This window comes from Orcinus orca, chromosome X (genome assembly GCF_937001465.1).
Source record: "Orcinus orca chromosome X, mOrcOrc1.1, whole genome shotgun sequence".
Classification (NCBI taxonomy): domain Eukaryota; kingdom Metazoa; phylum Chordata; class Mammalia; order Artiodactyla; family Delphinidae; genus Orcinus; species Orcinus orca.
Window position 1 is genome coordinate 84,216,670 of NC_064580.1, and position 23,649 is coordinate 84,240,318.

The following is a 23,649-nucleotide window of genomic DNA, read 5'->3' on the forward strand; positions in this document are numbered from 1 at the left end:
TTATTTCTTCTAGGTCCTTGTTAAACGTTTCTTGTATTTTCTCCATTCTATTTCCAGTATTTTGGATCATCTTTACTATACTTGCTATGAATTCTTTTTCAGGTAGACTGCCTATTTCCTCTTCATTTGTTTGGCCTTTTGTGTTTTTACCTTGTCCTTAATCTGCTTCGTATTTCTTTGTCTTCTCATTTTGGTTAACTTACTGTGTTTGGGGTCTCCTTTTCATAGGCTGCAGGTTTGTAGTTCCCATTGTTCTTGGTGCCTGACCCCAGTGAGTGAGGTTGGTTCAGTAGTTTGTGTAGGTTTTCTGGTGCAGGGGACCTTTGCCTGTGTTTTGGTGGGTGGGGCTGGATTTTGTCTTTCTGGGGTCAGGGCCGCATCTCGTGGTGTGTTTTGGGGTGTCTGTGAATTTATTATGATTTTAGGAAGTCTCTCTGCTAATGGCTGGGGTTGTGTTCCTGTCTTGCTAGTTATTTGACATGGGGCTCCAGCACAGGAGCTTGCTGGCCGTTGGGTGGAGCTGGGTCTTAGCATTGAGATGGAGGTCTCTGGGAGAGCTCTCTCCAGTTGATACTACATTGGGCCGGGAGGTCTCTGGTCGTCCAGTGTCCTGAACTCTGTTCTCCCACCTCAGAGTCTCAGGCCTGACCCCAGGCCGGAGCACGAAGACCCTTTCAGCCACATGGCTCAGAAGAAAAGGAAGAAAAAAAGAAAGAAAAAATAATAATAATACTAAAAGAATAAAGAAGTGAGCAGCCAAACCAATAAAGAAATCCACCTATGATAAAAAGTGCTAACGGCTAAACTAAGATAAACATAAAAATCAGAAGCAAATCAGTCACAACAGCAAACCCCAAGCTCCAGTTGTTCGCAAAGTCCATGGCCTCAATTTTGGGAAGGTTTGTTTTCTATTCAGGTATTCCACAGAAGCAGGATATATCAAGTTGATGGTGGGGATTTAATCCGCTGCTCCTGAGGCTGCACTGAGAAACTTCCCTTTCTCTTCTTTATTCTCAGATTTCCTAGTGTTCAGCTTTGCTTTTGGCCCTACTTGTCTGTGTAGGTCACCCTCAGGCATCTGTTTCCGCCCAGGCAGGCCGGGGTAAAGCATCGGCTGATTAGGTGCCTCTTTCTCATTCAGGCCAGGGGGGAGGCAGCGGTATGGTAGTTATAATTGGAATGTGGGGCGAGCCTGTGGCGGCAGAAGCCAGCGTGACATTGCAGGAGCCTGAGGCGCACCTTGTGTTCTCCCGGGGAACTTGTCCTGGATCACGGGACCCTGGCGGTGGCGTGCTGCACAGGCTCCTGGGGGGCTGTGGATAACGACCTGTGCTTGCACACAGGATTCTTGGTGGCTGCAGCAGCAGTGTTAGCGTTTCATGCCCATGTCTCGTGTCTGATCTGATAGCTGTGGCTCACTCCTGTCTCTGGAGCTCGTTTAGGCGGTGCTCTGCCTTCTGTGGGCAGACAGGGAAGGAATCCCCTCTCCTTGTGAAACAGTGGTCTCTTGTCTCTTAGGCGGGTCCAGACTTTTATCCAGACTCCCTTCCAGCTCGCTGTGGTGCACTAGCCCCCTTCAAGCTGTGTTCACAAAGCCAACCCAAGTCCTCTCCCTGGGATCTGACCTCTGAAGCCAGAGCCTCAGCTCCCCGCCCACACCTGCCCTAACGGGTGATCAGACAAGCCTCTCAGGCTGGTGAGTGCTGGTCGGCACTGATCCTCTGTGCAGGAATCTCTCCACTTTGCCCTCTGCACCCCTGTTGCTGCACTCTCCTCTGTGGCTCTGAAGCTTCCCTCCGCCACCCCCCATCTCTGCCAGTGAAGGGGCTTCACCGTGGGTGGAAACTTTTTCTCATTCACAGCTTCCTCCCAAAGGTGCATGTCCTGTCCCTATTGTCTGTGTTTTTTTCTTTTTTCTTTTACCCTGTCCAGTTACCTGGGGATTTTCTTGCCTTCTGGGAAGTCTGAGGCTTTCTGCCAACATTCAGTAGGTGTTCTGTAGGAGTTGTTCCACATGTAGATGTATTTTTGATGTATTTGTCGGGAGGAAGGTGATCTCCACATCTTACTCCTCAGCCATCTTCAAGGTCCCTCTCCCAATGAAATTTTAATCAAAATTATTACCAACCAGTGCCAGTACTGCACAGATCTGGTGCCGCTTTGATCTCATCATTTCCCAGTTTCTTCCTTAGTTACCTTATTTCAGCCACAAAGTTCTTTAGAGCAAAGAAAAAAATATTGCGGTATACGTCGTATAAGAAAAATGACCTATATTTAAATTATAAAATTTGATAAATTTTGATATTTGTGTCTACGTTTAAAACCATCATCACAGTCAAGATAATAAACATTTCAAGATGGTGGAGTAGAAGGACGTGCTCTCACTCCCTCTTGTGAGAGCACTGGAATCACAACTAACTGCTGAACAGTCATCCACAGGAAGACACTGCAACTCACCAGAAAAGATATCCCACATCCAAAGACAAAGGAGAAGCCACAATGAGACAGTAGGATGGGAGGAATCACAATAAAATCAAATCCCATAACTGCTTGGTGGGTGACTCACAAACTGGAGAACACTTATATCGCAGAAATCCACCCACTGGAGGAAAGGTTCTGAGGCCCACGTCAGGCTTCCCAACCTGGGGGTCCAGCAACAGGAGGAGGAATTCCTAGAGAACCAGACTTTGAAGGCTAGCGGGATTTGATTGCAGGACTTCAATATGGTTGGGGGAAACAGAGACTCCACTCTTGGAGGGCATACACAAAGTAGTGTGCACATCGGGAACCAGGGGAAGGAGCAATGACCCCATAGGAAACTGAACCAGAGCTACCTGCTAGTGTTGGAGGCTCTTCTGCAGAGGCAGGGGGTGGCTGTGTCTCGCCCTGAGGACAAGGACACTGACAGCAGAAGTTCTGGGAAGTACTCCTTGCTGTGAGCCCTCCCAGAGTCTGTCATTAGCCCCACCAAAGAGCCAAAGTATGCTCCAGTGTTGGGTCGCCTCAGGCAAAACAACTAACAGGGAGGGAACCAAGCCCCACCCATCAGCAGACAAGCGATTACAGTTTTCCTGAGCTCTGCCCACCAGAGCAACCCCCAGCTCTACCCACCACCAGCCCCTCCCATCAGGCAACTTGCACCAGCCCCTTAGATAGCCTCATCCACCAGAGGGCAGACAGCAGAAGCAAGAAAATCTACAGTCCTGCAGCCTGTGGAACAAGAAGCACATTCACAAAAAGATAGGGAAGATGAAAAGGCAGAGGGCTATGTACCAAATGAAGGAACAAGATAAAACCCCAGAAGAACAACTAGATGAAGTTGAGATAGGCAACCTTCCAGAAATATAATTCAGAATAATGATAGTGAAGATGATTCAGGACCTCAGAAAAAGAATGGAGGCAAAGATCTAGAAGATGCAAGAAATGTTTAACAAAGACCTAGAAGAATTAAAGAACAAACACCTAGAAGAATTAAAGAACAAACAAACAGAGATGAACAATACAATAACTGAAATGAAAAATACACTAGAAGCAATCAGTAGCAGAATAACTGAGGCAGAAGAACGGTTAAGTGACCTGGAAGACAGAATGGTGGAATTCACTGCCATGGAATAGAATAAAGAAAAAAGAATGAAAAGAAATGAAGACAGCCTAAGAGACCTCTGGGACAACATTAAATGCAGCAACATTGGCATTATAGGGGTCCCAGAAGGAGAAGAGAGAAAGGACCCAAGAAAATATTTGAAGAGATTATAGTCGAAAACTTTCCTAACAAAAAAAGGAAATAGCCACCCAAACCCAGAAAGTGCAGAGCGTCCAGGGCATGATAAACCCAAGGAGAAACACGCCAAGACACATAGTAATCAAATTGACAAAAATTAAAGACAAGGAAAAATTATTGAAAGCAACAAGGGAAAAATGACATACAAGGGAACTCCCATAAGGTTAACAGCTGCGTTCTCAGCAGAAACTCTACAAGCCAGAAAAGAATAGCATGACATACTGAAAGTGATGAAAGGGAAGGCCTACAACCAAGATTACTCTAAGCAGCAAGGATCTCATTCAGATTCGACAGAGAAATCAAAAGCTTTACAGATAAGCAAAAGCTAAGAGAATTCAGCACCACCAAACTATCTCTACAACAAATACTAAAGGAACTTCTCTAAGTGGGAAACACAAGAGAAGAAAAGGACCTACAAAAACAAGCCTGAAACAATTAAGAAAATGGTAATAGGAACATACATATCGATACTTACCTTAAACATGAATGGATTAAATGCTCCAACCAGGCTCAGGCTCACTGAATAGATACAAACACAAGACCCATATGTATGCTGTCTACAGGAGACCCACTGCAGACCTAGGGGCACATACAGACTGAAAGTGAGGGGATGGAAAAAGATATTCCATGCAAATGGAAATCAAAAGAAAGCTGGAGTAGCAATACACATATCAGATAAAATAGACTTTAAAGAATGTTACAATAAACAAGGAAGGACACTACATAATAATCAAGGGATCAATCCAAGAAGAAGATATAACAATTATAAATATATATGCACCCAACATAGGAGCATCTCAATGCATAAGGCAATTGCTAACAGCTATAAAAGAGGAAATCGACAGCTACACAAGAATTGTGGGGGACTTTAACACCTCACACCAATAGACAGATCATCCAAACAGAAAATTAATAAGGAAACACAAGTTTTAAATGACACAGTAGACCAGATAGATTTAATTAATATTTATAAGAAATTCCAACCAAAAACAGCAGGTTACACTGTCTTCTCAAGTGCGCATGGAACATTTTCCAGGATAGATCACATCTTGGGTCACAAATCATGCCTTAGTAAATTTAAGAAAATTGAAATCATATCAAGCATCTTTTCTGACCACAACGCTATGAGACTAGAAATCAGTCACAGGGAAAAAAAACGTCAAAAACACAAACACATGGAGGATAAACATTATGTTACTAAATAACGAAGAGTTCACTGAAGAAATTAAATGGGAAATCAAACAATACCTAGAAACAAATGACAACTAAAATACGATGCTCCAAAACCTATGGGATGCAGCAAAATCAGTTATATGAGGGAAGTTTATAGCAATACAAGCCTACCATAAGAAACAAGTAAAATCTCAAGTAAACAATCTAACCTTACACCTAAAGGAACTATCGAAAGAAGAACAAAGAAAACCCAAAGTTAGCAGAAGGAAAGAAATCATAAAGATCAGAGCAGAAATAAATGAAACAGAAACAAAGAAAACAATAGCAAAGATCAATAAAACTAAAAGCTGGTTCTTTGAGAAGATAAACAAAATTCATAAAGCATTAGCCAGACTTATCAAGAAAAAGAGAGAGAGGACTCAAATCAATAAAATTAAAAATGAAAAAGGGGAAGTTACAACAGACACCACAGAAATGCAGAGCATCCTAAGAGACTACTACAAGCAACTGTATGCCAATAAAATGGACAATCTGGAAGAAATGGACAAATTCTTAGAAAGGTATAACTTTCCAAGACTGAACCAGGAAGAAATAGAAAATATGAACAGACCAATCACAAGTAATGAAATTGAAACTGTGATTAAAAATCTTCCAACAAACAGAAGTCCAGGACCAGATGGCTTCACAGGTGAATTCTATCAAACATTTAGAGATGAGCTAACACCCATCCTTCTCAAACTCCTCCAAAAATTTGCAGAGGAAGGAACACTCCCAAACTCATTCTACAAGGCCACCATCACCCTGATACCAAAACCAGACAAAAACACTACAAATAAAGAAAATTACAGACCAATATCACTGATGAATATAGATGCTAAAATCCTCAACAAAATGCTAGCAAACAAAATCCAACAAGACTTTAAAAGGATCATACAGCATGATCAAGTGGGATTTATCCCAGGGATGCAAGGATTCTTCAATATACGCAGATCAATCAATGTGATACACCATATTAACAAATTGAAGAATAAAAACCATATAATCATCTCAGTAGATGCAGAAAATGCTTTTCACAAAATTCAACACCGATTTTTGGTAAAAACTCTCCAGAGGGCTTCCCTGGTGGCGCAGTGGTTGCGAGTCTGCCTGCCAATGCAGGGGACACGGGTTCGTGCCCCAGTCCGGGAGGATCCCACATGCCGCGGAGCGGCTGGGCCCGTGAGCTGTGGCCGCTGAGCCTGCACGTCTGGAGCCTGTGCTCTGCAACGGGAGAGGCCACAGCGGTGAGAGGCCCACGTACCGCAAAAAAAAAAAAGAAAAACTCTCCAGAAAGTGGGTATAGAGGGAACCTACCTCAACATAATAAAGGCCATATATGACAAACCCACAGCTAATATCATTCTCAATGGTGAAAAACTGAAAGCATTTCCTCTAAGATCAGGAACAAGACAAGGATGTCCACTCTTGCCACTATTATGCAACATAGTTTTGGGAGTCCTAGCCATGGTAATCAGAGAAAAAAAGAAATAAAAGGAAGACAAATTGGAAAAGAAGAAGTAAAGCTGTCACTGTTTGCAGATGACCTGATACTGTACATAGAGAATCCTAAAGATGCCGCCAGAAAACTACTAGAGCTAATCAATGAATTTGGTAAAGTTGCAGGATACAAAATTAATGCACAGAGATGTCTTGCATTCCTATACACTAATGATGAAAAATCTGAAAGAGAATTTAAGGATACACTCCCATTTCCCATTGCAACAAAAAGAATAAAATACCTAGGAATAAACCTACTTAGGGAGACAAAAGACCTGTATGCAGAAAACTATAAGGCACTGATGAAGGATATTAAAATGATATCAACAGATGGAGAGATATACCATGTTCTTGGATTAGAAGAATCAATATTGTGAAAATGACTGTACTACACAAAGCAATGTACAGAGTCAGTGCAATCCCTATCAAATTACCAATGGCATTTTTTACAGAACTAGAAGAAAAAATCTTAAAATTTGTATGGAGACACAAAGGACCCCGAATAGCCAAAGCAGTGTTGAGGGAAAATAACGGAGCTGGAGGAATCAGACTCCCTGACTTCAGACTGACTATACTACAAAGCTACAGTAATCAAGAGATTATGGTACTGGCACAAAAACACTAATGTAGATCAATGGAACAGGATAGAAAGCCCAGAGAAAAACCCACGCACCTATGGTCTACTGATCTATGACAAAGGAGGCAAGGATATACAATGGAGAAAGCACAGTCTCTTCAGTAAGTGGTGCTGGGAAAACTGGACAGCTACATGTAAAACAATGAAATTAGAACACTCCATAACACCATACACAAAAATACACTTAAAATGGATTAAAGACCTAAATGTAAAGCCAGACACTATCAAACTCTTAGAGGAAAACATAGGCAGAACACTCTTTGAGATAAATCACAGCAAGATCTTTTTTGATCCACCTCCTAGAGTAATGGAAATAAAAACAAAAATAAACAAATGGGACCTAATGAAACTTAAAATCTTTTGCAAAGCAATAGAAACTACAGACAAGATGAAAAGTCAACCCTCAGAATGCGAGAAAATATTTGCAAACAAATCAGTGGACATCGGAGTAATCTCCAAGATATATATACAGTTCATGCAGCTCAATATTAAAAAAACAAACAGGCAATCAAAAAATGGGCAGAAGACTTAAATACTCATTTCTCCAAAGGAGGCGTACAGATGGCCAAGAACCACATGAAAAGCTGCTCAACATCACTAACTATTAGAGAAATGCAAATCAAAACTACAATGAGGTGTCACCTCACACTAGTTAGAATGGGCATCATCAGAAAATGTACAAACAACAAATGCTGGAGAGGGTGTGGAGAAAAGGGAACCCTCTTGCAGTGTTGGTGGGAATGTAAATTGATACAGCCACTATGGAGAACAGTGTGGAGGTTCCTTAAAAAACTACAAATAGAATTACCATATGACCCGGCGATGCCACTACTGGGCATATACCCAGAGAAAACCATTATTCAAAAATACACATGCACTGCAATGTTCGCTGAAGCCCTATTTACAATAACCAGGTCATGGAAGCAACCTAAATGCCCATTGACAGACGAAAGGTTAAAGAAATGTGGTATATGTATATATACAATGAAATATTACTTGGCCATAAAAAGGAATGAAATTGGCTCATTTGTAGAGACGTGGATGGATCTAGAGACTGTCATACAGAGTGAAGTAAGTCAGAAAGAGAAAAACAAATATCGTATATTAACGCATATATGTGGAACCTAGAAAAATGGTACAGACAAACTGGTTTGCAGGGCAGAAATTGAGACACAGATGTAGAGGACAAATGTATGGACACCAGCTGGGGAAAGTTTGCGGGGGGAGGTGTTGGTGTTCTGAATTGGGAGATTGGGATTGACATGTATACACTAATATGTATAAAATGGATAACTGATAAGCACCTGCTGTATAAGAAAATAAATAAAATTAAAATAAAAGGTAGTAAGCATCTCTGTCACCCCCTAAAATTTCTGCATTTGTAGTCTTCTTCCCATGCTTCCCCCTTCTCCCCATCGTGAGACAATCACTGATCTTCTCTTGGTATAGACTAGTTTTATTTTCTAAAATTTTATGTAGATGGAAACATACAGCATGTCCTTTCTTTGCTGGCTTTTTTCATTCAGCATAATTATTTTGAGGTTCATTTGTGTTGTGGTAGTGGCATGTATCATTTGTTTTCATAACTGAGTACTTTTACGGTATATCGATGTAGCACAACCTGTTTATACATTTACTTGTTGATGGACATTTGGATTATTTCTTGGTTTTAGCTATTATAAATAAAGCTGCTATGAGCATTCACATACAATTCTGGTTATAAACATATGCTTTCATTTCTTTTAGGTAAATAAATAGGTATAGGATGGCTAGGTATAGGTATACAGAATAAACTGTGTATACAGTATTGAGAATATTTCCCCAAAGAGGTTCTTCACTTATTTATATTTTGGAGTGTTTGATTAGACCTGAGAAGTTTGATGTTTGTTTTCTTATTTACATAATACTATATTCTGCCCCTGTTCAGAAGTTGTTCAAGTGAAATCTTTCTTTAGGAAGCCTGAATTATTGAATGTTATTGTATCTTCCCCTGTAGCCTTATTTTAAGGGCCATTTTGACCCTTAATAATCTTTTTTTTTAATATGATATTTTAGGATGAGCTTGTTGATTTTTTTTTAAAAATTATTTTACTTTTAAAAATTTTTGGCTGCATCGGGTCTTTGTTGTGGCATGCGGGATCTTCGTTGAGGCATGTGGGATCTTTTGTTGTGGCACAAGCTCTTCGTTGTGGCGCGGGCTCTTCGCTGCATCACGTGGGCTTCTCTCGAGTTGTGGCGTGCAGGTTTTCTTTTCTCTCGTTGTGGTGTGCAGACTCCAAGGTGCGTTGGCTCTTTAGTTGTGGCGCACGGGTTCTAGAGCACGTAGGCTCTGTCGTTTGCAGCATGCGGGCTCTAGCTGAGGCACAGGAGCTCAGTAGTTGTGGTGCGCGGGCTTAGTTGCCCTGCAGCATGTGGGATCTTAGTTCCCTGACGAGGGATTGGACCCGAGTCCCCTGCTTTGTAAGGCGGATTCTTTACCACTGGACCACCAGGGAAGTCCCAGATCTTTAATAATCTTAAGCATAGCATAGATTCTTTGGCAATTCTTCTCCCATAATAAACTACAAAAAAATTTTAAAGAGTTTTATAATTGTTAAAGTTGGTAAATAATGGAATACCTTTAAAATGATGATGATTGAGTCAAATATATTCTTGGATGCTTGGTTTTGTGCCTCAACGATACCATCATTGAATTCAGTTAGTATACAAAAGAAACCTGGTAGTTTATGTTTTACATGCAGTATAGGTCAATTTCCCTCTAACAGCAATTGACATAAAAATGATAGTTTACATAGTAGAATTATAGGCTGGTAGCCGTCATTTGCCTAGTGATCCAATGCAATAATTTCTAATCATTTTTCATCAATCTTAATAGATTCTTGTGTGAACAAGGCAAAAGTTGAAGAAAGTGAACAAAAAGCAGCAGAATTTTCAAAGAAGGTAAGACTTATCAAATATTAGCCGTAATTATGAAATGTAAAATGTAATCACAATACATATTCTACCTTGTTTCCTTGTGCGAGGTCTTATAAATGTTGTTTTAGTTATATAGTTCTTTATGTTTCTGGATTCAGACACCACCACAGAATATTGATTTCTTTCCCAATAAGATAAGGTTGCTACTGTTCCCTGCTCATCACCTTTGATCCATTATGGAAGAAAAACACTAACCATATTCTACTAAAGTGATAAATGAAATAAAATTAGGTTGCTGGAAGCATATAGTTTGAAATGGTCAACCAAAACATATTCCCCCATTGCTTTCCTGCAGCTGTCACTTAACAGTAGTTAGCTCCTTGGAGAACTGTGGAGATGTTTAGCTAGTCTTATCTGTTATGTTCTTTAAATCAGTGCTATTGATAGAAACAGAATGATACAATATTTTCTTTCTCTTTGTCTCTCTCTGCTTAGACTTATCTTCTTTGAATTTTGTAATTACCATTTTTAAAGTGATGCTGCTACTCCATGTATGTAGTCTTGGTGGAATTTGAGGTTCCCCTTTCTTTGTGTAATGCTTTATGTAAATGCCACCTTTATGAATATCTGAATTTTGTTTAGATCTCAGATGGTCTTTTCCTTATTTCATGAAAGCATAGCTACAATTTTATGAGCTTCTACCGGAAGTTGCATTGTTTGGTTTAAACCCTATAAAGCATTAGTATAGTATTTCTCTCCTCTTGGTGGAAGGAGAAGGATTGAAGCCCAAGTCTAAAAGCTCTACAGTTTTGAGTCTTTTGGCAGCAAGGTAAAGTGCTTACATATTGCTGTCTCTTCAAAGTTATGACTTACCTTGGAGATTAGATAATCACTTTTACTATCACTCTAGAAATTATAGAGTATTACTGAAGTTACTTCAGGGCATCTGAAGAAATGTTTTTGCTCTTTCAGTTACTAGAATAGATTTTAAGAGCTTGAGCACAAAATGTTTGTGTGAAGCCGTCATTTTTATTGGTGAAAGAAACTGTACACTTCAATTAGTAGACCTTTATATTTCTAATGTTCTTGTTTTAAATAGCACATTTAAAATTCCCTTTGAAAATCTTAGGATCTCTTTTTCTCTGGCACTATGATTAGATACCACAAGACTGGAGCAAATTGTGATGATCTATCTGGTAAAAATTTCTGTAAGCATCTATTATTGGAAAAGGAGTCCTGAAATAATAAAAAAGAAGTTTCAGTGTTTGATGCTTTATTCTCCTCACCAACATTTAGAATGAAAACATGTATGGTCTCCTAGTGGTTATCTGCGTACCTTCTCTTATTCTGGGTGATTCTAAGAGGCAGTATAAAGTAGTAAAAAAAAAAAAAATGAAAAAAAAGAAAAATGAAGGGAGACAGCTAGAATGAGAAGCGGTAGTTGTAAGATCTGATCTCAGTGTTTCTGCTAATTAGCTGTGATTTTAGCCACTTACTCTCCTTGGATCTTAATTTTTTCATCCTTAAAAGGAGAGAATAAGGTTAGTGGACTTGTAAGAAGTCTTCCAGCTCACATATCTCAGGCTTCTCTGATTCCTACTCTATGGGTTTACAGATTAAGATCATTTTAAATTACAAGCAGAAGCCTTGTGTGCCTCTCCGCAAGTGTACTAATAAACCATTTGTAGAGCAAAATTGTAGTGTGCTTGTGTGGACAGCATGCTTGAGAAGCACACAGGAGAAGATAACACTGGCAAGGAGGCTGGGAGTATAGAATCAGATCAATTTTTTAAAAATATTTATTTATTTATTTGGTTGCTCTGGGTCTTAGTTGTGGTAGGTGGGCTCCTTAGTTGTGGCAGTTACTAGAATAGATTTTTGTTGCGGCAGGCAGGCTCCTTAATTGCGGCTCATGGGCTCCTTGGTTGTGGCATGTGACTCTTAGTTGCGACATGCATGTGGGATCTAGTTACCTGACCAGGGATCGAATCCAGGCCCCCTGCATTGGGAGCACAGGATCTTAACCACTGCGCCACCAGGGAAGTCGCAGAATCAGATCAATCTTAACATGGATACTAGTGAAGTCAAAAAAGCTCCATCTTCTCAGTGACCTAGGAAACAAGGTCATTTGCTGATACTGAAGGATTAGGGTAAGTTTGAAATGTAAATATTAGAAACGATTTGGACCATCCTCTGTGGGACATTTTCCCAGGACTCAAGTAGAGATGAATAAAAGAATTAATTAAGTAGTATTGCAGGTTTGACTCAAACACTGTTATCCACTTTGCTTACCCACTCTTTCTTCAGACTGGATCTGAATGGCATTTTATAATTTCCAAAGGTCAAGTCTACTATGAGGAGGAATATTTATTAACAGTAAACACACTTTTTCCTTGTTCCACAAACTCTAAAGGTAGTTTTTGGCAGTAAGATATATCACTTTTAAAAACATAAATAACATTGTTGGAATAATGTATAGACTTCTAAAATAACTTGAAGTGACAGTGACAATAAAGGGCAAATGTTCTATAGCTGGACATGAGCGGTATTCACCTGACTGAGGTAAGTGCTGGGCAGGATGCAGTAAATGGATAGTCACCATTCTGATGGTCTCTTTGGCTTAGCACACTGTAATTTAACCTCTCATTTTCCCTCTTATGACATTTTATACAAGTGTTTTGGTTAACCAGCTGAATGAGAATGCCATTAGAGCATATATCATTCTACTGTCAGATTTTGTGGAGCATCACTTTTTGAATGCTAGACAATTAAGATTATAATAAAAATAGTCTGATTTGTATTAATGTATGTCCGTTTGAGCGTTCTAAAAGTACAGTCTCTTTTCAAGATTAAATATAATTTTAAAGAGTTGAACTGCTTGATTCCTAATTTTTAGGTTTCATTTTCTAATTAAATAAACTTAAAAGTATGGGATGAAACATTAAAAAAAAAATGATTAATTCTAAAACCTAACTTTCAATAACAAAACACAAAAATGTCCATTATATATGAAGAGAGCCTTAGTCCACCCTTTTAAAATTTTGTTTCGTATGTTTTTTTAGAAGTGAAAATGGTTTTTTTACCTTGGGCTGGGGACATAGTTCTTCTTTACTACCACCCCATCCCCACGGAGGTGCTCAATTGCCATAAAATAATCAAGAGCTCTGATTTTCTGAGTGGCCTGGGAAATTTAAGGAGCAAAATACACTCCACTTATTTAATGCATATTGTTGTTTAAAGCTTTCTCAAAACTGTATTATTAAGTGTACATTTATCGTGGTGATCATTGCAGTTCGATGAAGAATTCACAGCTCGACAGGAAGCTCAAGCTGAGCTTCAAAAAAGAGAAGAAAAAATCAAAGAGCTTGAAACAGAAATCCAGCAACTTCGAACCCAGGTAATAAAACAAGATACAGACTTTGTGTCATGTCACATTGAGTTCGAAGGTAGAAAACTATCTTGTTAGGTGAAGGAAAAAATGTGACCAGAAGCAGACTTTCTGGTAGTTTCCCATTTTACTTGAAATAACTACAGATTTGATTTTCCAGGACAATAAATCATTTTAATGTTTGGATAAAAATATGGCATTCATTGCATAAAGTGCCCTGAATATTTTTAATGGAATGTATTACACAAGCAAAACTCTTTCTTGAGATGAAATTTTCATAATGATTTGAAAAATTAGATGCATAGTATTTTCTTTCAAAAGAAATGTGGAAATGTTCATTAAAGCTTTTTGAGATCTCTTTATATCTCGACTACCATAATTTCAAAATCTGTAAACTTTATATTTCCACCTACATTCCCTATGATGAAAACCCCCCATATACACTTAAAATCTTAATTATGGTGTCTGAATTTTAGAGCTGATTACATACTCTCAACACAACATATTTTTTAAATGACTATAAAGAAACATAAGATTAGTTCTTAGCCTCATAGATGCCCAGTAGGGTGTTTGTTGATTGACTAGGTCTGTTTCTGTCAATCTACTGAAAAGTGAATTCAGAAGTCAACAGTGAACTCCACGTTACCCAATGCAGTGGCCTTTTCCTACCCTTAGCCTCTTTCACTTATCTGTAATATCTGATAATTTCTTTTCACTCAATCTCTCTTTTTTGTGTCATCTGACTTCGTTTTCTACATAACTCAGAACTCAGTTTCTCTTTGTTTTCATCCTCCAGATGATGACATTCCCCAGTGTTCTGTCCTCTGCTCTTTTTTCTCTGTATGTCCTTGCACTAATATCCCATCCAATATCATAAATTCAAATATCACCTTTTAGTAGGTGTCAAGTCCCCTGGGTTTGTCGTCTATTTCCAGCTCTTGATTAGATCTCCGCATGGGCAAGTCCTGCTGCATGTTGAAATCAAACCTATTATTTGTGGTCACTTCTCTGTCCTCAAACCAGCTTGGTCTCCATTCTTATTTGTTTAAATTTTACCACCAATTTTTTTTTTTTATTGTGAAGCTGGAGTTGTCCTGGCCTTTTCCCCGCCCTGCCTCATGACAGATTATTAAGTTGGTCACTGTATTATGTCAGTTCTTTCTCTTTTTCTCACTTTGCATCAAAACCCTGAACCCCCCAGGGCCACTCTCTCATTCCATCCTGCCTGGAATATTACAATAGTTTCCGAACTTTCTGCCATGCCTATAGTCTCTTCCTCTTCAGATTCATGCTTTATGTCAGTTGCAAATTAATCTTCTTAAAACACTGCCCTGATTATTGTCACTCCAGGCTTTAATATGTTCAATGGTTGCCTGTTGCATTCAGGATTGAAGAAAAAATCTCCTTACCGGGCATTTGAAGGCCTTCTATCTGGGGCTCCCTTATCTCCCCTTTGCAGCCTCGTCTCTGCTCCCCTAACTCCAGCCTCTGTTGCAGCTAAGTCACCTTTCCTCCTTCCTTCACATGTAGAATTTACTGTCTCCACACTTTTCCTTCGGTCAGCATTTCCCAGACATTAGTTACAGAGGTGCTAATAGGTTTTTCATGAGGAAAGCATTCCATAGTCCAATAAATTTGGTATGCTTGAAATTCTCCTCTTGGAGATTCATCATTTTCATTAGCATACTAAAGGGTCTGAGATGGCCTACATTAAAGAAACCTGTCGAACTCTTTTTCCTATAGCTTTCTCAAACTCATTTAGCCACAGAACCCTTTATTTCAGACCACCTATTAACATCTCCTGCAGAAGAGTTTGTTCATGGAACTTAGTTGAGAAATGCTGACTTAGGTTATTCTCTCTCAGAAACGCCCTCCCTTGCTCCTCTGTGCCAATGAAACATCTCCTTTAAGGATCAGCTCAGTATAACATCCTTTGGAAAGCGTCACCCAAAACTCTGGGAATTTCTTTGAACTTTTATATCACTTTTGTAGACCACTCCTATCATATTTGGTTGTGTGCCTGCTTTATCCCTTCCCCTGCAGCATAAACACTTTGAGGACAATGTCTTTACTTCCTGTGCTTACTCTTATTAAAGTTCCTACTGCACCTAGCACAGGGCCTTACCATTTAATTGTGTAGTTGCTTATTTATTATCAATGGATCTGGAAAAGTGCAGAGTCACACAGTACTTTCTAGTGCACCCCAAATTGTGTCAAATAGTAAATGGTCCATTTGCTGTATTCAATTCTCAATACTCTATTGTGGTCTCATTTAATTGTTCCATTCCTAATTGTTCATAGAAGGGAAGAAAAGGGCTGATATGATTTGATTTTAAGGCTGGTGGCGTTTGAGACTTTTATTCAATTTGTAAAATATCTATTTAACTTGAGTAAAAAGTCCTATTTTAAAGTAATAGCATTTTTGTGGTTACACAAGTTTTATATCATAAACATGATCTCATAGTGGCAAAATTTTATGTTTACAAACAAGTATTACTTTCATTTTGCTGTCAATTAATACAAAATATGGGATACACATTTTACCTTTCAAATTATTAAACAAATCCATTTATATACAAAATTTATAGGGTAAATTACTAATTGACTGAACTTTTCAGAAAAATTATTTTAATTTTCCTCAGAATTTCTTTGCTATCTCAATCAATATTGGAAAAATCAGACTGTTTTCTATAGTTTTGCTGCATTAAAAATAAAATAGAAAGAATTTGCATATTTTAATCCTATCCTTCTTCCTAATCTCAGGAGGGGATTGCATTCCAGGAGAGGATTGTCATTTAAGTGTATAAACACTTTAGTTGTATATATGTATATACACACATAAACATTCATATGTGTGAATAAAATATTTGTGGACAGTGTGCACTGAATATTAGGAGAAACATTTCTGTGATGCTGTTTACCTGTGATTGTTAATCTTTAACATTCTTATAAATGGGTCAGTCCTTTAAGTTGATTGTTTCAAAAATAAGCTTCCACTTATTTATTATGTAACGATAATTCTAAGTTTGTTTAGTTCAATTAAGTAGTCTGTGGAGGAAATTCTTATTAGTAAAGATTAGAAGAGTTTCTCCCCAAATAAAAATAACACTATACCAAGACATGTTAATAGTTTTAAACTTTTCATTCAGTTAGTCTAATGTTGTATCTCAATTACAGAAGATGCATGTTCATTTGTAGGACATTCCTTAGGAGTGTTTATAATTAACAAACTCACTTTTATATTCATTTTCATTTTGGAAAGTAAACCGTTGTCATCAGTACTGGTTTAAAGTAACAGGTCCGGATTAATAATCAAAAAGTGGACAATATGGAATGTAGTGATCTCCGTCAGCTGTCATCCATCATTATTAGAGAATGAGCTTGAAGTTCTTTTCTGATGGGAGAAGTAAGTTATAATCTGCTCATACTGCAAGCTGTAATTAATTCCACTCAAGGCAACTGACACCCATTCGTTAGGAGCTAGTCTGTTGTAGTGGAAAGAGGACTGCCTTAGATATGAGAAGAACCACATGTAAATCTTAATCATATTTCAGACTGTGCGACCTTTGGTTAGTCATTGAACCTCTTTGCAGTTACAGCTTCCTCATCTATAAGTGGTGAGATAAAAATACCCAACCTACGTTATAGGGTTATAATAAGGATGAAAAGAAATAATAGATGTAAAAACATTGATAAACCTGTATTATTATGCAATGGATGTTACTTAGCATTAATTCTTGGTATTAGAAGATAGCTAAGTTACTGGTGCTATGAGACAGCCTCTTTGTGTAAAGCTAATCGGCCCCAAGGAAGTTAAATCAGTTATTTTGTATTAATCATCCCATATTCATACCAACTAGTCTTAACAGGCCCAAGCCATATACAGTACTTCTTCTTTGCATATACTTATAATGAAAGGTAAGTTTTCATTATTTTGGAGGAGTGTTTCACAAAATCTTTGAGCATGCCAACTTTCCTAGCCTTAGTATATGAGCAGAGTTACTCATTATCCAGGGTTTAGAATGCTTATCAAAAATCTATGCAAGTCTTTTTCATGTATTCTTAAGCCCTTAGATGTTGCTAAATTAAATAAATCTTAAACAACCCAACCACAAATGTCTACTGATAAGTTTTCTTTGCTACTATACTTTACTGTAAGTATTTAAATAAGCATTGGGTTATTTTATATTTCAGGGACATGGACTCTCAGGTTCATCAGGAATTCCAGGCCCTCCTCTACCTCCTCCATTGCCAGGTGCTGGGCCACCCCCGCCCCCACCTCCACCAGCGCCACCTCTACCCAGAGGAGGTCCCCCTCCTCCTCCACCTCCTTTACCTGGGGTACATGGAATAGCATCACCACTGCCTTTGTTTGGGGGACCTCCTCCACCACCTCCCCTTGGAGGAGTTCCTCCTCCTCCGGGAGCACTTGATCTGCCATATGGAATGAAGCACAAAAAAATATATAAACCTGAGGTGTCCATGAAGAGGATCAATTGGTCAAAGGTAATACTATGACTATAGCTTTATGGCTTTGTCTAGTCATAGTTGCTCATTAATGTGTGAATGACGGTATTGCTACTTATAAGGATGATATAATAATTGAGAACATGACCACTGATTCTTTTGCTTTTGCTTGTGAGTTCACCGTCTTATGTTCATCTTTCATAGCTGGAGAATTGGAAACTCCACAGACAACTTGAAATTAACATAGAAGACAAAAGGAAAATCAAAGTGAAAGTGGTTTTAGAGAATAGTATATGAAAAATAATTTTGATTCTTTTACCAATGTTAACTTTAATTGCTATAACATTCTTAAATATAATCTTTGTATTAATGGGCCTTTTTATCTTAGTTATTTTTTTCTTAGAAAATTATTAGTTTTTTTTTAGTTTTAAACTTTCAGATAGTGTGGAATCGCTGACAGTATTCAGTAGAGACATAAACTTTTTTTATATGATGTGTGAAAGATTTTTCTTTGAATGTTATTTTGCTTTATTGTTATCAAATAACGTGTCTTATAAAAAGCTTATTATCAAGATTGACACAGTCCGCATTCACTGGGAACTAATCTAATGAAAATACAATTACCCAGGCCACCATTTGGGGAAATGTCTATTCCAAGAACATAGTTACAGTGATATCTGATAGTATCTACATATTAAATTGGTTTGACCAGAATAATGGTTAAATCATTTTTTAAATTAAGCATATACTTATGCTTTGCTCATAAGAGTAAATGAGGTATAAATGTTTTTGGAATGTAGTTATTTTTTGTTAGGCACAATCGACCAAACTATAGGACCTAGAAGCTGCTGGCCCAGTTATCTGTGTGTGTAAATGTAATGATATGTTAATTTAGCAATTAAGCATATAGTGTAATGGCACTTACATATCACAAAGCATCATGATATGTACTGGAAAATGCACAGTTCTAATATTGGGTTTCAGTGTAGTGGCTGAGAGCACAATTCTGTGGAGCTACACTGCCTGGGTGTGAAAGCCATCTTCGCCATTTACTAGCTTGGGCAGCCACTCAGACTTCCTGGGGCTCGGTTTCCTCATCTTTAACATGGAGATGATAACAGGTCCTACTTCAAAGGATTATTGTGAGGATTAGATGAGATGAGTTAATGTGTGAAATCACTTAAAAGAGTACCTGACACATTTTAGGAGGTATGTAAGTGTCAGCTATTATGGTTATTTTCTGTAACCATGGGGAATTTACTTTTCTGAATCTCAGTTTCCCCATTGTTAAAAATCCAGGAGCAAGAAGAAGGTATGTAAGTTGGGGGGAGGGATTTACTAAATTATTTTTAAGATTCCTTCCAGTAGAAGATTTTTTAAAATGTAATTTGCTACATAGCCTGCTGTTGTGTATTTTTCTGTAAACTAGTAGAAGTCTGTGACTTTCCCAATGAATGTTTACTTAAGAAGTGTTGTTTTGATAGATCCTAAAATTGATTTAGTAGGTAGATGAATGAAGGTAATATCATTCAAGCCTGGTGAAAGTGAATTCTTTGAAAAATTAAATATGAAGTAATAATTTAGAAACTTATCTTTGTTATTTTTCTTTCAGATTGAACCCAAAGAATTGTCTGAGAACTGTTTCTGGTTGAAAGTTAAGGAGGAGAAGTTTGAAAATCCAGATCTCTTTGCAAAATTGGCACTGAATTTCGCTACCCAGATAAAAGGTATATTTTATTTTTTAATATAGAGTTCTTGTTCTGATATATTGAATTCAGTACTTTGCTAAAAAAATCTAGTAATATGTACATGTATAATTTTTTGGGCAGAGTCAAACATAATTAGATTGACATATTAACTGTATTTTACCTAGCAGCAAAAGAAGGATAGCTTTTTTCCTATTCAATTTATTTTGCATAAATGTTATTATTCACCTGAAAATATGGGTTTTATTTTTATTGTTTAATATGTAACTTATACTCCTCTATTGTAAAGTTGTCATTTTTACTGAGAAGCAGAGGGGATGAATCTGTTGATTCACCATGTAAGAGAAAATAATGTAATTTGAGTAAATTTGGTGCCATCGTGCTTATGTAGTCTTACATTTGTAGTAATCCATTTGGTTTTTTTTGGAAATTTGATAGTTTTTTTCTATAAGCAGATTGTCTGGAATAATATCAAAATCTGGTACCTAATAAGTATATTTTACAGATTTGATAATTGAGTGCCTTCTTTATGATTAGATCCTTAACCACTTATGAATTTCACACATAATTTTGGTACTATATAGGTAACTTCTCAATCTCATAATTAATCATTGTGGTTTGTGAATTTTTGGTATTTCATTTTAACATTACTATTTTACTAATTATCACAGAATTGATAGCTTACTTAAGCATAGGAGTTTTTTCAGCCTGAGTGAGTCTTTACAACTAAGAAATTGATATACTCCACACACCCATGCCCTTGGAATTAGCTCCTTTACCATTCATTTGTCTGATTTGTCACAACATGCCTTAGAATGTGAGAATGTGAATTTTGGAAGCTTCAGAGAGAGAGAGAGAGGGAGAGAGAGAGAGAGGTGAAAATTATTCCTTTTCAGCCCTTCTAGCCTATCTTGCGCACTGGAGGTACTTGTACTATATTTGTCGTTCCTTGTAGATTGAAGCTCACACACATACAGAAATCTGGGGTGATTAGAGTATTCTGAAGAGTTTTGACATTTAAGAAAATTCCTGCCATTAAAGTCTTTTGCTTCCCTTATTTGCTCTACTAGACTTCACATTTAAAGGATTCTTCAAGGACTCCAGACATTACTATATATTATAACCACTTTTTTTAAATTGAAAAAGTAAAACCTGCTTACACATCAAGGTATTAATAATAGTAATAAAAAGATGCGTGGTAAGCATACCCCTTCAATCGCAGACTTACAGCTTCTTCCCTAGAGAAACCACTCTTACTGATTTCCCACATTGCCTCCTAGAAATAGTCTATGCCTCTAGAAGCATATGTGTATATATCATTTTTTGTTTTTTACTTCTTTCTGTTTTCACTTTATATACTTGGATATTATTCCATAGTAGTTTATGTTTATCTACTTTGTTCTTTTTACACATTGAACGGAATTCTGTGGTATGAGCCTATCTGAATTTATTTAACCTGTCCCCTATTGATGGATATTTAGATTATTTCCAGTCTTTTGCTGTTTCAAGCAATGCTGCGGCAAACGTGTACCTACATATACGTTTGTGCATATAGGATCTATATGTAGGATAAATTTTAGAAGTGAAATTCCTGGATAAAATGCTGTCTGCATTTATAATTTTGATAGATATTACCAAATTTCCTTCCAAAGAGTTTGTGTCCATTTATAGTGTTACATCTAAAATACATGTGAACATCTGTTTCCCGACAAACTTTGCCTATCTCAGAGGTGAAATGGTAAATCATCCATGTTATAATTTTTACTCCTTAAATTAGGAGTGAAGTTGAGTAGCTTTCCTTCTATTCAAAGGCAATTTTAACCTCTTTTTCTGTGAACAACTTCCTCCAGTTATTTGCACATTTCGTGTTGAGCATTTGTTCTTTTACTTATTGATGTATTTGTATTGAGTCCCATAAGAATTATAGGTTTCATAAAATTTCAGGGTCTGTCTGGACCTTAGAAGTGATTAAGCCAAACTCTATTTTACAAATGAAGAAAGTGGAATTTGAAACATGGAGGTTAGTATAAAATCCATTAGAGAGTTTCTCAAGGTGGTGTGGTATAGTAGGAAAAGCCCAGAGGAAATGAAGTCATACATTCTTGTATTTCAGCTGTGATACTAGTAACCTCTGCAACTGAATTTTCTCATCTATAAAATGAGAAAGACTAATGTTTAACTAGAAGTGTGAGAATTAAATAAAGTTATATATTTAAAGCACCCAGCATGGTACTTGATATAGCAGGCACTCAGTAAATATCAATTCTCCTTTCCCTTTCATTTAACATGATGCTGTGTGTGTGTTTTGTTTTAGTTATTGACACTTATTACAACTGTTAATTCAGCAAGAGACTTCCATGCTCTTTTGAGCAGCACTTGGCAAAGCTAGTCAGAGTAGAAACCATTCTTACTCTGGCTGCTAAAACATAATCAAAGCAAAATAAAACCAAAGTCATGTAAAGGCTCTCACGTACTCACTACTGAGAATTCTGCATTTCCATTCCTCTTAACTCTGATTCTCTGAATTTTCTATGTGATACTACTACCTCTTCTACTTTCCTAATTTTGAATATTTGAGTCCAAATTAGGTCAGGAGCACCTTTGAGTACCATTACTTTTACTAAAATTTATTTCTGAAGGGACATTTAAAGGAACAGTTAAGCATCATAGCATATTCCATAACATAGCCAAAACGAATTTGAATGATACAAACTTCCATTTGTTTTGATAAGTATTGATTGATCTTAACTCTAACAGCTGAAGTTCCTTGTCACTTGCAGTGCCTTGATTCATAATTTGGTCAATAGGTGGCAGGATCAGTAAGAAACCAGCTGGAGGCTCTGGCTCCAGGCAACTCAAACCACACTGCCCTGGCTTTCCTAGCTTCAGGGCACCACTTTTTTCCCTATTCTGCTGCTGTTTGCCACTCACGCAGCTGTGTTCTGGAAGGAGCAACATACTCGTTTCTAAGACCTATTTCCAAAGCTCTTAGACCCAGTGTTCCAAAACCTCTGAGAATTTCCTCCTCCTGCAAGGGGTTTGGAAAGCTCGTGTCTCTCTTCTCGCTAAATGCATCGTGAAGCATTACTGGTCTGTGTTTCAGGAAAACGTTTCACTTAGGAGTTTATAGTTGCTTCAGATTGCTAAATAGAAAGAAGTTTTAAAATAGGCTAGTTCTGATACCTATAATATTTAAATGTGTAAATGTTTAATATGGGAAAGTACCATCAAATTATACTTTCTATTTGAATCACTTATTCTTGGAGTTGTAGAGAAAATTATTCTAAATTTCCTATAATAATCCAAAATATTTCTGTCTTAGGAGAGAATGGATCTCTCATTTCATTTAATTTGTATTTGTTGGGTACCCACTATGTGCAAGGTCTTATACTAAATAGGAGGGAGATAAATGAATAAGGTCTTGTCTTTGTACCAGGGAACTCATCTAGTCAGGGAGAAAGAAAGAGGTATACTCCACTTAGTCAATTTTTATTAAATGTTAGCCTAGATATTTTTAAGAAGCCAAAGGAGCACAAAAGGGAAACAGTTAATTTTGACTAGGGCAAATGGAGATCCCAGAGGCGGTATAATTTGTTCTGGGCCTTGAAATTTAAGCAAAATTTCAACAGGGGGAGAAGGAAAGAAGGCATTCTAGGCAGAGAACACCATTAGCAAAATATGGAGAGGGTGAAGTGCATGCTGTGTTGAAAGCACAGCCTGTTGGGCTGGGACTTGGAGTGAAGGTGGTGAGGTGAATTTCACACTGAGGAAATGGGGTTTTGTTCTTTAAGCCTAGGGGCCCAATAATTTGATGATTAGCCATTGAGCAGGCCTTTGGAGGATAGGTAATGGGAATTCACAGGTAGATGATGGACCATTGATTGTGAATCAATACCAGTAGGCTAGACAAGATGTGACGATATCCTGATCAGTGTGAGTTCTTAATCTCTACAGTTTCTTCTAGTTCCCAAATCCTGTGTCCTCATGCTTATAATATTTAGGGTCTTCTTACAAGCCATAATGATGCTGTATGACAAACTAGATC

At 37.7% G+C, this 23,649-nt stretch overlaps 1 protein-coding gene across 3 annotated transcripts in view; it reads left to right on the top strand.

The window, feature by feature from the left end:
• The window catches only part of DIAPH2 (diaphanous related formin 2), an 893,504-nt gene that overhangs the window by 270,980 nt on the left and 598,875 nt on the right, over positions 1–23,649 (top strand). For all 3 annotated transcript variants that reach the window (XM_049705081.1, XM_033412217.2, XM_049705082.1), the window contains exons 15-18: positions 10,003–10,067; positions 13,336–13,440; positions 17,626–17,937; positions 19,511–19,625. In XM_049705081.1, the coding sequence (XP_049561038.1) occupies positions 10,003–10,067; positions 13,336–13,440; positions 17,626–17,937; positions 19,511–19,625 (597 nt within the window). The remainder of the gene's footprint in view (positions 1–10,002; positions 10,068–13,335; positions 13,441–17,625; positions 17,938–19,510; positions 19,626–23,649) is intronic.